At 41.9% G+C, this 13,276-nt stretch overlaps 1 protein-coding gene across 1 annotated transcript; it reads left to right on the forward strand.

Moving 5' to 3' along the window:
* Positions 1–751: 751 nt before the first annotated feature.
* On the forward strand, positions 752–13,276 carry ADCK2 (aarF domain containing kinase 2). Its single transcript, XM_058189625.1, has 8 exons — positions 752–2,322; positions 3,764–3,910; positions 5,569–5,697; positions 7,245–7,340; positions 8,387–8,638; positions 9,349–9,477; positions 11,011–11,064; positions 12,733–13,276. Exons 1-8 carry the CDS (start codon positions 1,381–1,383, stop codon positions 12,862–12,864), a joined length of 1,881 nt encoding a protein of 626 aa, XP_058045608.1. The 5' UTR covers positions 752–1,380; the 3' UTR covers positions 12,865–13,276.

The raw sequence follows: 13,276 nt of genomic DNA on the forward strand, positions 1-13,276 counted from the left end.
TTTCAGTCGACGGCCTCACGGCTGCGGCAGTCCAGGCTCCGGCGGTCTCCGACTCTTCGCCCACCGCCTGAGTCCTCAGCAGCCTGGAAGAACCTCGGCAGCCTCAATCCACGGCAGCCTGGAAAAACCTTCGGCTCTGGAGTATCGCCAGCAAGGAATCTTCGGGGAAACTGCTCTCCTAAGAGCTCAAAAGAGCCCTTTTACAGAGAGCATTTCTCCGGTGCAACCTTCCTGGTCGCCATCTTCCGGAAAAAGCATGGAACATGGAACCACGTTAGGTTTTGTCAAGAAAACAGGAGGCCAAAACTCATTAATTCGTTCCATGTACCATATTATGTAAAAAAAGAAAGCCAGCCTCAGCATAGTTGCAATACCTGAACTATACTTGACTTACATTTTATGATATCCTTAAATGACCTATTTCCACCTCCCCCACCGCCCCCCTCGGGTTTTCATCCTCTGGGAGGATGAAATCCTAGGAGGATTTATTGCCTGTTCATCAGATGGCCTGATACGTATTTGATTTTTAAAACGAAAACCCTCAGCGAAGCTCAAGATTTCTACCTTTTCTAGACCTCTCCCAATTTTCTCCTTCTCTCCACGCCTGGTGGCGATCAACGAAGGCGCTTTATCGCACCTCGAAGGATGTTACTGTCGCTGAAAAAGAAGCTCGGCGAGCTGATTATTCGCGGCCTGTCTCTTTAAGAGGCGGGGAACTCACCCTACCCCGTGGGGAGGGGAAGGGAGGGAATCCCGGAAGCCTTGGGAATTGGAACGTTGTCGCTTGTTTGCGTTCCAAACTGCCCTCCCGCCAGGTTCGATGGAACGCCCGCTCCATTGAAGGATACCTGAGCTTCTACAGGCGGCGTCCCCAACCCATCCGGGTAGCAACTGTAGGGAAAAATTCGCCGAGCTGATGAATCTGGTTTTTTTTTTCCCTTCGAAAGAAGCCAGAGATGAAAACAGGAGCGCTTTGCAAATTACCGTAAAGCGAAAAAGAAACAACGTGGGGGAAAAAAATCCACTTTAGGTGTGCAATCGGAGGCAGGCGAATTCACGTTAGCCACAGCTGGCTAGGATTTCCGCTGCGTACCCTACCAAAACCACCACTAAGGATGAGGTTGCACCTCTAAATATGCTGCCTTGCTCTGCTTGGGTGTGATACAAGGATTCAGAAGAGTCGAGGTGATGCCCCTTCCAGCAAAAGTCGTAGGCTCTCCGATGGGAAAGGCGATTCTTCTAATCCTCCCGTGTTAGTCGGCCTTGCCTGCCCCTTGGAAAGCTGAGTGGTCCACCTTTACCTTCTCAGATGGTTTCCTCAAGGCCAGGAGATGAATCTGTCTTCTTTCCCAGATCCTTAATATCTCTACTTCAGGAAGGATGAGTATTTTTTGTTACTGGACTGCCCGGAACTTTTTTCCCAGTGTCAGAATCCTCACTGTGAAGAAAACTCTGCGTTTTGTAAGAAAATGGAGGAAAACACGGGCGACGCGATTCACTCGTGTTAATATTCAGAACTTGTCTGGATGCCAAGCGGTGGCAAAGATCCTATTTGTGTGCTGGGGGATTGAAGGATTGTCTCGGAAGGCAAAGTGTGAAGGTGTAGCTATCAACACCAGCGTTGGTGGTCTTCTCAGTCAAGCAAGGCTTTCTTCAGTGGCTTTCCTTCGGGATCTTGGATTTGCCTTTTCTGTAATTATCCGAGGTTTCATCTTGTTGTTGAAATTTAGCCCTTTGATCTGGTTTTATCCTTTTACCTATTTTTCTCCTAGCTTTGCTAAGCTCTGGCTCCACCTACTTCTTAAGTTTACAGAGTCCTCTGGTCCCACGTTCATCAAACTGGGGCAGTGGGCAAGCACCAGGCGGGACCTCTTTTCTGAAGAGTTTTGTGTCAAGTTCTCCAAGCTTCACATCAAAGTGGTTCCTCACCCGTGGGATTACACCAAACACTCTTTAGATAAAGCCTTCGGAGAAGTGTGGGAGAAGATATTCATGTTTGAAAGCAGAGAGCCTATTGGATCTGGCTGTGTGGCTCAAGTATACAAAGCTTACGTAGATAATTCCATGTTAAGGGACCCTGTGCTGAGTCAACGTGCAAAGTTTTCTGAGTGGGATTCTGCTCTGGAGGTCTGGAAAATCTCAGGTTTTAAAGGACTTTTCAGATGGTTCTGGTGGAGGAAGCACAAAGATGTTTTGGAAAGTGACCTTCAACCGCTTCACAAATACGATTTCTATGAAAGCGCCATACAGAATTCCAGCTCTGGAAGTCTAAGCCCACCCTTATTTTCCAAGGGGAACCATATATTCCCAGTAGCCATTAAGGTAATAAGGTTGCAGAACTGTTCATTCCTACTTAGCAACACATAACAAAATGGATAGATTGGATTGGGTCAGGGGTCTGCAAACTTGGCTCTTTTAAGATTTGTGGACTTCAACTTTCAAAACTCCAGCTTTGGTGGCTGAGGAACACTGGGAGCTGAAGTCCACAAGTCTTAAAAGAGCCAAGTTTGCAGACCCCAGGGCTAGGTTAAGAAGATTTAAAGCCTAAAAACAATATCCTCATTTTTCCCCCCTGAAATGCAAATTGTAGTAACTAGTTTAGCAGAACTTGAAGAGCTAAATGGGCTTGGCCCCTGTTTGGTGTCTGGTGTGGCTTAGTTGTTAGTAGGGCTCTCACATAATCCCAGAGTTATATTGGATTGGAAAGTCTCCGGAAATGGCAATTGGCAACAATTTTTGTTACCAAGAAAACTACATGGATATGTTCACTGGATCACTCAAAGGATTTTTTTTTAATTTTTGAATTTTACTACTACTTTTAAAATAAGTTGTAAGCATTTAAAGCAAACATTAAAATGCAAGAAAATGTCCGTGGAGTACATATAGGCAGAACCAAGGAGTAAGTTTCATTGAATATAAGTAGGCTAATGTTAACATAAACTTGTATAGAATTGTTTTGTAACTTGCTCCTTGACTGCCATTCCTTTTCTCCATTCTGAATCACAGATACTTTTGAGCTTTCCTGAATAATGTAATACTTCGATAAGTAAATTAAATGTTACAGTTTTAGAACTGTAATAAAGTATTTAGTGAATGGTGCAATTTCAAATACCTATCTCAAAATAAGTTATGATTTGATACTATGTGTCTGTACTCATAACTATGTTCTGTTTAATTCAGGAGTTTATATGCCCAGATCAATTGTTGTAATAGGAATAAAGCCTTAGTTTATTGTCCCACTATAATAGCAATAGCACTTAGACTTATGGATCAATTAAATATGCATAAAAGGAGAAGATGGCTGAGGAACAGAGAGAATATATTTTTTCCTCTGGTATGTTTCATTGTTTTCTCCAAACTTGATCACTCCAGTAATATTTTTTTCACTGTTTTCTGAATGCCCAGTCAGCAAAGCAATTGTATTTGTGCAGGTTGTTTTATTCTAAGAAGTTTGTGAGCTATAAATTATAAAAATATTTCAATAGTTCAGAGCAATGTTTTTCAGCCTTAAATTGGCTGGGGAATTCTGGGAGTTGGAAGTCCACTCATCTTCAAATTCCGAAGGGTGAGAGACTTTGTCCCACAGATAATAAAGACTAGAATTCGTTAAGAACAGAGAAGCTTCCTGGAAGTATTACAATTATATTCCCATACAATAAATAATAACATATGGAAGTATGGACTGTATCTTCACAATACCTGAATTGTTGACAATGAGTGGATGTTTGTTCATAAGAGATTGTTGGTCTTGTGTCTTGTTTAGGTGCTGCATCCTGGATTAGTTCGGCAGGTCCAGATGGATTTATTTCTCATGAAAATTGGCAGTCGATTTCTTGAGCTTTTCCCTGGAATTAGGTGGCTCAGTGTGACTGAGATTGTGGAAGAGTTTGAGAAACTCATGATTCAGCAGGTAGAAACAGTTGGCCTTGAACTTTAGCTTATAGTTTTGTTTTATTATTTTATTTTCTGCACTCGTGTCTCCCTAGGCCAGAGGTGTCAAACTCAAGCGCAGAGTGCTTAAATCTGGCCTGCAGGGGGCCAGGCTGGAAATAGCAAAAGACCAGGCTGCAGTGCCTCTGGCAGCCAAAATGAAGCACTGGGGGGCACATGTGGCTCACCCGTGCCCAGTTTTGGTGGGCAGGGTGCTGCAGGAGGCGTCCGTCCCATCTCCCCCACCCAGTCGGCCCGCAGAGTAAGACAACAATGCTGATCCAGCCCTTGAAAAAATCCAGTTTGACACCCCTGCTCTAGGCCAATGTTTCTCATCTGCAGGAACTTTAAGGTATGTGAATTTCAAACTGTGTTTAAAGTTGCTGAGGTTGAGAAACACTGCTCTAAGTGAAGAGTTATTTATACTTCTCAGCCTTCAATTTGTGGAATTTCATTTCACATTATTGCAACTGACGTTGGATTAATATTTGTAAACAATAAGTAGGGCCTATAAAGTTTTAGAAGAATTTTATGTTTGGTATTCCAATTTCTGTGCTCCTTAAGTTTGGTTTTCTGCATCTTCCCTATCAATCTGACTGTTCTTTCCATCCCTATTTATTGGGGTTTTCATTAATACCTAAATACAAATTTGGCCTCCTGCAAACCTATAACTTCCCCCAGACTGATTTTATTACTGAATATTTTATTTCATGCAATTATTGTCTTTTAAACTTTCCATGTCCTTAGTCATATTAATTTTTTTAAGATTTCAGTGAGAAAATATGATCAAACATTGTGTTTTGTGAGTCCAAAAACAACTATAAATGTCCCTAGAAAGGAGAAGGGAAGACATTTGGACAATTTGCCACATAATCCTGATATCTCACAAGGCAGATTTTTTTGTCATGACACATGGTGCACATTGAGTCATTTTTGTTCTGCTGTAGATGGAAACAGAAGTTTATGAATCCAGCTAATTTATTCCAGGTGTAACCTTTTGTCAAGATGCATTCTGTTTAGCACTCTGTAAGATAATTCTGCTTTGTCATCCATATTATTACTGATGGTAGCACAAGAGAATACTTGTTCATAAGATTGTTTTATTTATTTTGTTATTTTTATTAAGTATGAAACCCAACAATGTTCTAAAGAAGGTTAGTTTATTAGGTAGACATTGGCCCACAGCTCCTGAATAGTTTTATGACTAAATGAGGATTTGCATATGGTTCTCTTAGTGGCTCAGTGGCTAAGACGCTGAGCTTGTTGATCGAAAGGTCGGCAGTTCAGCGGTTCGAATCCTTAGTGCCACGTAACGGGGTGAGCTCCTGTTACTTATCCCAGCTTCTGCCAACCTAGCAGTTCAAAAGCACATAAAAAATGGAAGTAGAAAAATAGGGACCACCTTTGGTGGGAAGGTAACAGTGTTCCGTGCGCCTTTGGCGTTTAGTCATGCCAGCCACATGACCACGGAGACGTCTTCAGATAGCACTGGCTCTTCGGCTTTGAAACGGAGGTGAGCACCACCCCCTAGAGTTGGGAATGATGAGCACATATGTGCGAGGGGAACCTTTACCTTTACCTTAGTGTAATAAGAATGTGTGGTCCTTGTACATATCCTTTTTTCTCCACTTCTTTTAGATTGACTTGCGCTATGAAGCGAAAAACCTAGAACACTTCCATCTGAATTTCAAGAGTACAGATTATGTGAGGTTTCCCATTCCTCTTCACCCATTTGTGACAAAAAATGTCCTAGTGGAAACGTTTGAGGTAAGAATAATGGTTAGATGAAGCAGGGAAAGGCCTCTACCGAGTCTAATAGAGATGCTGGGAGTTGTGGTTCAGCAACATCTGTAATTTCCACTGAGACTTTGGGTGATCTTTCTGATCTCTGTCAGTTAGCAAAAATATGTGTTGACTGATTTTATGAATAGTTAGAAACTGTTAATCTCATGAGTCAGGAAAGCTTATCACTGCATTGGTATCAATGGATACTCACTTCCCTTCCCCCCAAATTTTGTTACCTTCCTGAGGTGGTAAAGTTTGGCAGGATTGCAGAAAGTTGAGAAAAACTTAAAAACTTCCCTCTATTTAAATACAAGAGTGCTGATTAAATGTTTAACTATTTCTGCATCCAATTTTAATGGAAGATCTCTTTAAGCTAGAGCTATTGCAAGAGAGAGAGAGAGAGAGAGAGAGAGAGAGAGAGAGAGAGAGAGAGAGACCAGAAAATAACAGCAAAATGGTAAAAGGACAGAGAAAATATTTAATTAAATTAAGTTTAATTAAATATGAATATTATCTCCCATTATTTAATACTTTTTCCTCTTCTGTCACTTTGATGGCTATTCAGTGGCAACCTTTTCAAAGATAAACCAGTGTTGTATCTAAGCTTTTGAAGGAAGCAAGGTATCCTTGGCCTCAAAGGATACACCCTTGGTCCAAATATGTTTTTTTTCTTCCAAAAGGCAATTGGACTGTTTTGGTATTTTCTTTGAAAATGTTTAACTTCTCATCCTAGAAGCTTTCTCTAAAGAGCTGAAGAAGCTTATTGGAAGAGAAGCTAAATGTTTTCAAAGAAAATAACCAGGAAAGTCCAGTTTCCTCTTGGAGAAAAAGCAGATTTGGGACAATCATGACCTGGATGATTGAGAATCTCCACAGACATTGGTACACCCTTGGCTTACACAGATTTTTCATTATGTGTGATTTGGGATTTGAAAGTTGGGTGTTGTTTTTGTTAGTTGTGAAGTTGTGTCCGACCCATCGCGACCCAGGGACAATGTTCCTCCAGGCCTTCCTGTCCTCTACCATCCTCTGAAGTCCATTTAAGCTCATGCCTACTGCTTCAGTGACTCCATCCAGCCACCTCGTTCTTGTCATCCCCTTCTTCTTTTGCCCTCAATCTTTCCCAGCATTAGGCTATCAGGAGGAAATAAATAATTGTTTAGCTACTTGAAAGAGGATCACAAGATTAGGGGTACATGAAAGAAAAACACTTCTGCAGAAGTAGATATATAGACAACTGCATTCATTTAAGGTTCTTAAGCTTTTAAAGGCTACAAAACCACAGTGCGTTTCTACACTGAAAATGAAAGCCATTATGACTGCATATGTCTAGTACTGAGAGGCAGCATCTTTGCAATGGTGACAATTAATGACTTACATTGTGGTGGAGAAACCTGCACAGCCCATAGTAAATTATTTTTATACTAGATGAGAGTTTTAGAGCTTATGTTGCATCATAGAACATATTCTTGAAAGGTTTGTTGGCAAGTGTGTACAGTTTTTCCTGATTTTCCTGATCTTTGTTTAAGGAGAGCAAACCCATATCCCAATATCTGCACATAGAAACCAAAATGGAACTAAGGCAAAAAATAGCCCAGATGGGAATGGATATGCTTCTAAAGATGGTAAGAGAATTTTGTTAAGTTGAACTTGGCCAGTTTTTTTTTTCCAATTTAGCTTATATTGTAATTAAAGTCATACGGTGTATGTACTAACCCCTAACCAAATCATTCCTATGATGCAATCTGAATAAATTATACTGCATAATGAATTCTTCTCTTAAAATTGCTGGCAAGTGCAGACCAGGCATGATATATCTTGACTGGGAGCTGGAATGAGAAAGCAATAATTCCCTATTTGGGGAGGAAAGCACTAAATGGAAGAGCCTTCTGAAAGAAACAGCCCAGTGACAATGGAACATGTTGCTGGATGGGGATAGAAACTGAAAAGGCAGGGTACAAAAGAGCATTTGGAATCTAAAATGAAAATAGACATTTTTATGGCTCCCATTTGTTTCCTCTGCTACTCTTGCTTATGTTGCTATAACAACTCCACTTTTAAACCCACACTCACAAGAGATAGAGGCCAGAGACCTAATGTATTTGCTTAAATACATTAAATATTTAGCCAAAATCCTTAAGAGGGGACTCACCAATTCAACTAAAAAAAACCCAGCATTCAGTGGCAATGGATGCTGTTGAAAACAGAGATTCTATGCTAGATAATTAAGGGACACGGTGGCTTAGTGGCTAAGACGCTGAGCTTCTTGATCGAAAGGTTGGCAGTTCAGCAGTTCGAATCCCTAGTGCCGCGTAACGGGGTGAGCTCCCGTTACTTGTCCCAGCTTCTGCCAACCTAGCAGTTCAAAAGCACGTAAAAAATGCAAGTAGAAAAATAGGGACTACCTTTGGTGGAAGGTAACAGTGTTCTATGGGCCTTTGGTGTTTAGTCATGCCGGCCACATGACCACGGAGATGTCTTCGGACAGCTCTGGCTCTTCGGCTTTGAAACAGAGATGAGCACCGCCCCCTAGAGTCGGGAACGACTCACACATATGTGCAAGGGGAACCTTTACCTTTACTTTATGCTAAATAATGGCTTCTTAATATTATTTACTTGCCATGAGAAGTTATAACTATTTTTTAATAAGCTGTATTTTTCAATCCTTCAGGTGTTTGTTGATAACTTTGTCCATGCTGATCTGCATCCTGGAAATATCCTGGTCCAGGGAGCAGAACATTTTGATGACCATCCTGAAGATGCGGTGGTCATAGTGGATCTGTTGGATACACTAATTGTAGAATTACAACCTTCTCCCTCACCACTCCGACTAGTGCTTCTGGATGCAGGGATTGTGGCTGAGTTGCAGAGTGCAGATCTGGAGAACTTCCGGGCGGTGTTCACGGCTGTTGTATTAGGGCAGGTGAGTCCTGAGTTTAAGCTGTGACTTACATAGTTTCAAAAGTTCAGAAGAAAATATCTAGTCTTTGAAAAGTACAGCATGGTTTTCATGATTCACCTCTCTGCTGTTGTACCTCACAAAAAATCTATTACGTTGAGTTAGAAGCATGGTTCACATTGTATTGAGACCCAGGTTTTTAAAGAGGTTATATTTTGTAGGGTTGGCACATGATAAATCCTGAATTCCAGAATTATTGGTTGGATTTCCACAACATTTTCATGAAAATCAAGCAAACAAATGCATGTTATAATTTACAAAAAGATGAGGATCAACATGTATTTGAATGAGTATTAATTATGGTTAAACTAACCTGAAATCCTTTAACTAGAGTTAGAATTTTGGATCAGGAATTACTCCACAGTTTTTTAAAAAAGTATCAGGGGTAACTATGTTTGTACCAAAACTTTTTAGGTTCTAAAGGTGCTTTTTCAAGAGGCAACTGGACTTTCTGTTTTTTCTTTGAAGATGTTTCGCTTCTCATCCAAGAAGCTTCTTCAGCTCTACTTGGCCTGTTATATTTTGATCTTGACTATGCTGGAATAAGAACTCCAATAAAGGCAAATATTGGAGAGCAGCAAGGGCTGGGAGAGAAATTCCTTGAAAGTGGGGAGTTTTGCTTGGCAAACATCATGCCTTGAATTCACCTCCATAAAATCTGATTTATTCCATAGGGAGAAAAGGTGGCTGAATTGATTCTTCATCACTCCAGAGCTAACCAGTGCAAAGATGTGGAGAAATTCAAGGCTGACATGGCAGAGCTGGTGACAAGGGCCAGAAACAATGCTGTTGCACTGGGGAAGGTCAGCTGTCTATTTCAGTGTGGTCTTTTGTTGAATGTATCTCTGAGTACAGTGCATGGCCCGCCCCATTATATCCGGCACAGAAAGCATGCTGTGGGTACAATCAGCCAGAAACCTACAGCATATTTGGTGATTCCCAGGGGACATTCCTTTCCTGCGGTGGCACCTTTCTTATGGAATATTTCCCACCCACCCCCCTCCCAAATTAATTAGCTCCATTTCTTTTGATATTCTGAAAGTCTCTCAAGACCTGGTTATATAATTAGGCTTGGGCTTCCCAAGGAACCAGAGATAAGCTCAGTGTTGTGATCCATCAGTAGCCTACGGAGCTGGCAACGGAGTCAGATAGCGATGAGGCTGAGGAAGAGCGTGGGCCAGTCCTGGAGGCTGGGGAAGGCCCAGATGAGGGCTCTGCATCAGAGGCTGAGGTGGGGCCAGGGCCATCAGGGAGTGAGGTGCAGACTCCAGAGCCTCCAGAGCCTGATAATAGTGAGGCAGAGGAACAGGAGGAGCCTGTTCCTAATGCACACATGAGAAGAGCTGCCAGAAGGCAAGAGCAGCTCAAGCAAAGAAGACAACTCAGGAGTAGGGCTTTGCCGGAAAATAATGTTGGTAGCTTCGTCTTCTTGCATTTATTTTTGCATCGATGTCTTCTGAACGTTTGCCAAGAAAGGCCTTTGGCAGTTTGCCTAATTGGACCAAGGTTTGTGATAGGACTGAGGAATTTGTGTTGGGAGGAATTTGCTTTAATTTAGTTGAATTACGCCGAGAATGAAATAATTCTCAGCTGTTCGAATAAAGTTTGTTTGTTTTTTCACTGTCTGATTTTCTACTACCTACTTGGGCCTGGGTCACAACATTCAGATGGCTCCATTGCTAGGTGCCAATCCTTATCCTCATTTTGCCTAGGGTTGGTAAATTTGATTTCATTTTTTTTTTCATTAGTTTTCATATTTTCCCCTCTCCATCTTTTCCCCCTTTTGGCACTTCCTATTTTGTCTGGTTTATTATCTTCTTAGTTTGTATTATTTTTTTATCTTCATAATTTTAAACTTCAATAAAGAATATGTTAAAAAGAGCCATTTCCAGTCAGTGTCAGTCATGCCAGGAGTACACAGAACATGATCTGATAAGAGTATACTGCAGCTTCCAATAATCTAAGTCAGTACATACCAGGGGCTGCCACTACAGAGCTTCAGAGTCAGACAATTGTCCATTTATTTATTTTTTGCATTTGAGCAGGGGGGCTTAAGGGGCAAGCTTAGCACATTCCTCCCCCCCACCCTCCAAAGAAAAGGCCTATCTTGGGCCCTGCTCTGAGAGTTGAGTTCAGTTGTTCAGAATGACGCAGAAAGCCTTATTTGGCTCTTCAGCTGACAGAAGTTACACATACTTAATCTAAACACACATCAGTAATGTTGAAAATCTGTTGTCCAGTCCTTGGCATGATTCTAAGCTATATTTGAATTGGTGATTTCTTGTTATGGTGCCCTGATTAACTGAATTATATATTTTTTAAATTTTTTATTACAGTTTCAAGTTGGAAGCTTATTGTCCAGTGTTTTCAAGTTACTTATGATCCATCAGGTGAGATCATTTACGTGTAAGAACTTTTTCACAGTGGCTTAAAGCTATGTAACAAGCAGGATGAGTATATCTCGTATGTAAAGCACTGCATATCCAGCATTTCTGTAGATCAAAATCTGAAAGTACCAGAACATTTTGACTGTTGAAAATAGTCAGTACAGGTAGTCTTCAAGGTATGACTGGTCATTTAATGACTATTCACAGTTATGAGGGCTTGGAAAAGGGTGCCTTAGGGGCCATAATTTAATCCACTTAATCCCTCCAAGACGGAGTGGCTGTGGATGCCGGCACCCCGGTACAGTCAGCTGCAGCCGCGGCTGTCTGTTGGGGGCAAGTCATTGGCCCCGATGGAGAGGGTGCGCAACTTGGGCGTGCTCCTGGATGGGCGGTTGTCTTTCGAAGACCATTTGACAGCCGTCTCCAGGAGAGCTTTTTATCAGGTTCGCCTGATCCGCCAGTTGCGCCCCTTCCTGGACCGGGATGCCCTATGCACGGTCACTCATGCTCTCGTTACCTCTCGTCTGGACTATTGCAATGCTCTCTACATGGGGCTCCCCTTGAAGAGCACCCGGAGACTCCAGTTAGTCCAGAATGCGGCTGCGCGGGTTATTGAGGGAGCAGTTCGGAGCTCCCATGTAACACCTATCCTGCGCAGACTGCACTGGCTGCCTGTTGTCTTCCGGGTGCGCTTCAAGGTGTTAGTTACTACCTTTAAAGCGCTTCATGGCTTAGGACCGGGATACCAACGGGACCGTCTACTGCCAACGTCTATCTCCCAACAACCGGTGCACTCTCACAGAGAGGGGCTCCTCAGGGTGCCGTCAGCCAAGCAATGTCGGCTGGCGGCCCCCAGGGGGAGGGCCTTCTCTGTGGGGGCTCCTACCCTATGGAACGAACTTCCCCCTGGACTCCGACAAATACCTGACCTTAGGACCTTCCGCCGCGAACTTAAAACCTACTTATTTCGTCTTGCTGGACTCGCTTAAATTTTATATTATCAAATTGATTTATGGGTTTTAAATTTTTTGTAAATTTTAGAGGGTAATATTTTATCTATAAGTAGCCATATCAAATAGGTTTTTTAAGGGTTGTTTTTAGTTTTGTATTGTTGTTTTCTTTCTGTATTTTATTCGTGGCTGTACACCGCCCTGAGTCCTTTGGGAGAAGGGCGGTCTATAAATAAAAATATTCTATTCTATTCTATTCTATTCTATTCATAAAGCACTTGTGATTGACATAAAATGTCACTATACAGTAATGGTGTCAAACTGGTGGCCCATGGGCCGGATGCGTCATGGGTATGCCACAACCATGCCCTGTTTAGCGAAGGGGGGGGAAATCACGATACGTCACATGATGCAACCGTGAGTTTGACACCCCTGCTATACAGCCTCCTTTCCATAGTCATGTGATTGCAGTCTGGGTACTTGGGAACCTGTTAACCTGTTTGCGTCTATGACAAGTTACTAAAAGTCCCACAATAATATAATCACTGTTTGCAGTCTTCTCTACCAGTTTCTCCAGAAAGTCAACTACAAGCTACTGTATTTATTTTTATTCCTATTGTAAACATTTTTTACAAAAAGCAGTCTGAAAACGTGAATATAATTTTTATTTATAACAAGCAGTTGCATTTTTTTCACCTGTTTATTCTCTTTGCGCTTTTAGGTAAAGCTGGAAAGCAACTTTGCCTGTGTTGTTTTTGCCATAATGGTGTTGGAAGGTCTTGGTCGTTCCCTAGACCCTGATCTGGATGTTCTGAAGGCAGCTAAACCTCTTCTCATCAACCCACCAAATTAGGAAGAAGACCCCTCCCCTTAGTGAGAAGCTGCTTTCAGTGTTTACATTTGAAAATTGAGAACCTCTTCAGATGCTAAGCACTTTGATCTTTGAATTTGGAAATTAAGGTCTAATCCTTTAAAGAGTACTCATCTGCTTCAGTTCGAAGGAATGGGACTGTTCTGGTCATCTGATAAGAAAGAACTGCAAGAGTTTGATTCAGGATGCTGATATTAAATGCATCTGTAGATGCATTCTAATTCTTCTGCCAACAGATGATTTGTTCTGTGTCCTTCTCTCTCTCTCTCTTCCCCCCCTTCCCCCCCCTCTCTCTGTATCATTTCTATCAGCATACAACTTTCTTAGTTGTAGAGAGACTGGTCTGGAAAGCATCAAAGATTTAACATGGTCCAAATGATTATTGTAATTTCCA

This window comes from Ahaetulla prasina, chromosome 7 (assembly GCF_028640845.1).
Source record: "Ahaetulla prasina isolate Xishuangbanna chromosome 7, ASM2864084v1, whole genome shotgun sequence".
Taxonomy (NCBI): domain Eukaryota; kingdom Metazoa; phylum Chordata; class Lepidosauria; order Squamata; family Colubridae; genus Ahaetulla; species Ahaetulla prasina.

Excerpts from the sequence above, each read along its gene's own strand:
- ADCK2 (XM_058189625.1), top strand. The coding sequence starts at position 1,381 with ATGAGTATTTTTTGTTACTGGACTGCCCGGAACTTTTTTCCCAGTGTC. Across the intron at positions 7,341-8,386 it reads TGGATATGCTTCTAAAGATG|GTGTTTGTTGATAACTTTGT; the intron begins GTAAGAGAATTT and ends TCAATCCTTCAG. Across the intron at positions 8,639-9,348 it reads CGGCTGTTGTATTAGGGCAG|GGAGAAAAGGTGGCTGAATT; the intron begins GTGAGTCCTGAG and ends TTTATTCCATAG.